This window comes from Mandrillus leucophaeus, unplaced genomic scaffold (genome assembly GCF_000951045.1).
Source record: "Mandrillus leucophaeus isolate KB7577 unplaced genomic scaffold, Mleu.le_1.0 Scaffold131, whole genome shotgun sequence".
NCBI lineage: Eukaryota > Metazoa > Chordata > Mammalia > Primates > Cercopithecidae > Mandrillus > Mandrillus leucophaeus.
Window position 1 is genome coordinate 1,838,170 of NW_012101266.1, and position 2,256 is coordinate 1,840,425.

The 2,256-nt window shown below is 46.0% G+C and overlaps 1 protein-coding gene across 1 annotated transcript in view; it reads right to left on the bottom strand.

Moving 5' to 3' along the window:
* FAM170A (family with sequence similarity 170, member A) overlaps positions 1-425 on the bottom strand; it is a 5,580-nt gene extending 5,155 nt beyond the window's left edge. The window contains exon 1 of the mRNA XM_011972842.1: positions 183-425. Within this exon, the coding sequence (XP_011828232.1) occupies positions 183-252 (70 nt within the window). The 5' untranslated portion in view covers positions 253-425. The remainder of the gene's footprint in view (positions 1-182) is intronic.
* Positions 426-2,256: the final 1,831 nt, after the last annotated feature.

Below are 2,256 nucleotides of genomic sequence, written 5' to 3' on the forward strand. Positions count from 1 at the left end.
ACTCGGGAGGCTGAGGCAGGAGAATGGCGTGAACCCGGGAGGCGGAGCTTGCAGTGAGCCGAGATCGCACCACTGCACTCCAGCCTGGGCGACAAAGCGAGGCTCCGTCTCAAAAATAAAATTAAAAAAAAGGCTCAGGCTGGCCTGACGCTTGTGACCCAGAGAGTTTGCCCAGCACATACCTCCTCCCTTCTCAGCGGTTTCCTGGGACTCTTCATTTTCCAAATGTTTCCTCTTTTGTCGTCGTTTCATGGTATCAGCTAGAAGAGTTTCTAGAAGATGCTTAAGGTCCACCTCCCGCTTTTTTCTGTAGATTGGCCCTTCTTGGCTCTCAGGAAATTCATTAAAAAGATTCAGTATGAATAAACGTAGTTGAATCTCCTAAATAGCTGAAGAACTCAAGACCGCTTAGTGAACCAGCAGCACTGCCCAGTGCTCACTACATTGCAGGGCTGTTAAGGTTCAAAGGTCACCAGGCCCACAGCAGATTCTCTGACCTCAATGATGGCATCACAGCGTTCTGCGGACCTAGGTCCAACACAGTCTGTGCAACTGCAGAGGCCTCCTTTTCAAGAACAATTCCTTTTTTCCAGTAGAAGTCCTCTAATGAATTCAACTCTCCTGTATTTCAAATGTGGCAGAATATTTTGAGATGTTAACATGTTTCTGTTTAATTTTTTTCTTTTCTCCTTTTTTTTCACCCTTTCCCTTCTGGACTCAAGCAGGTAGCACGCTTTGTGTTCATTGCTCAGAGGAAGGGTATGGCAGGGCTGAAAGCAGCAGTAGCATGTTAATCATCTTGACTTTTCTTTCTTTGTTTTTTATTTGTTGCTGTTGTTGTTGTTTTTATTTTGTTTTGTTTTGTGAGAGACAGGGTCTCCCTCTGTCACCCAGGCCGGAGTGCAGTGGTGTGATCATAGGTCACTTCAGCCTTCAGCCCCTGGGCTCAAGTGATCCTCACACTTCAGCCTCCCAAGTAGTTGGGACCTGTCTCTTATACACATCTAGATGTGTATAAGAGACAGTTATTTTTTTGAGACGGAGTCTCGCTCTGTCGCCCAGGCTGGAGTGCAGTGGCTGGATCTCAGCTCACTGCAAGCTCCGCCTCCCGGGTTCACGCCATTCTCCTGCCTCAGCCTCCCGAGTAGCTGGGACTACAGGCACCCGCCACCTCGCCCGGCTAGTTTTTTGTATTTTTTAGTAGAGACGGGGTTTCACCGTGTTCGCCAGGATGGTCTCGATCTCCTGACCTCGTGATCCGCCCAACTCGGCCTCCCAAAGTGCTGGGATTAAACTCCATAGGAAAGAGGAAAGTTAGCAGAAACATAATGGAAGCAGGATTTTTTTAATTAGGCATGCCCCCTTCTTACTCTACTACAGTGTTGAGAGGTACTGATTAGGTCAGGGAGAGAGAGAGATCTTCAAACTATGGAGGAGAGGAGCCCTCTGAAATGTGGCTGAAGAGGTACAGGCGGCAAAAACTTCAAGAAGGGCTGGCTGTATTATGCATACAAGCAGAATCATGGCAACCTATCTCACACATGGCATAGGAGCCACACCACCTAAAGATGCCCTGGCAACTGAGCTGATGGGCATCTAAACTTCAGCTGTATGCTCCAATAACCAGAGACTATGCTCTCACCCACCCTCAAAACCTCAGCCCTGTATGATTTCCAAATAGGGAGAGGTGGAAATCCAAACAGGACATCAACAGAACCAAGGCTTAAATTACAAATTAAATGGAGTTATATAAGAAAATTGCATACTATCTCCTGCACATCTCTGCTCATAGGCTGAAATGTATACCAGTTATAAGTGGCAACTCATCTGGATTTTCCTGATTCCAATCTAAAATTAGAGATACCTCATTTGGGGCAGTGACCCCAATCCAGGGGGACTATTAGTTGACAAGTATGAGGGGGATTCCCAGAAGTCACTGCATTAAAAAAGCAGTAGAAATACCCAGAGGACCAAGGTAGGCCCAAATTTGAAAGGGCACTGCAGACTGTCCCCAGGCAGAGGGAGAATGAAGATAGGGCAAATGTAGCCTTGTGAAAAATTGCTGATGAGATTAAATCTCCAGTTTCTTAAAGAATCCCTAAAAAAGAGGGGCCAAGGAGCATTTTTTGTGTGGTAAAAATTTTCAGACTGAAGTAGAGAGAATTGTGTAATAGGAATGCAGCTTCATGTACACATAATCCAGTTTCAACAGTTATCAGTATTCTGCCATTCTTGTTCCATCCACTGCATACACAC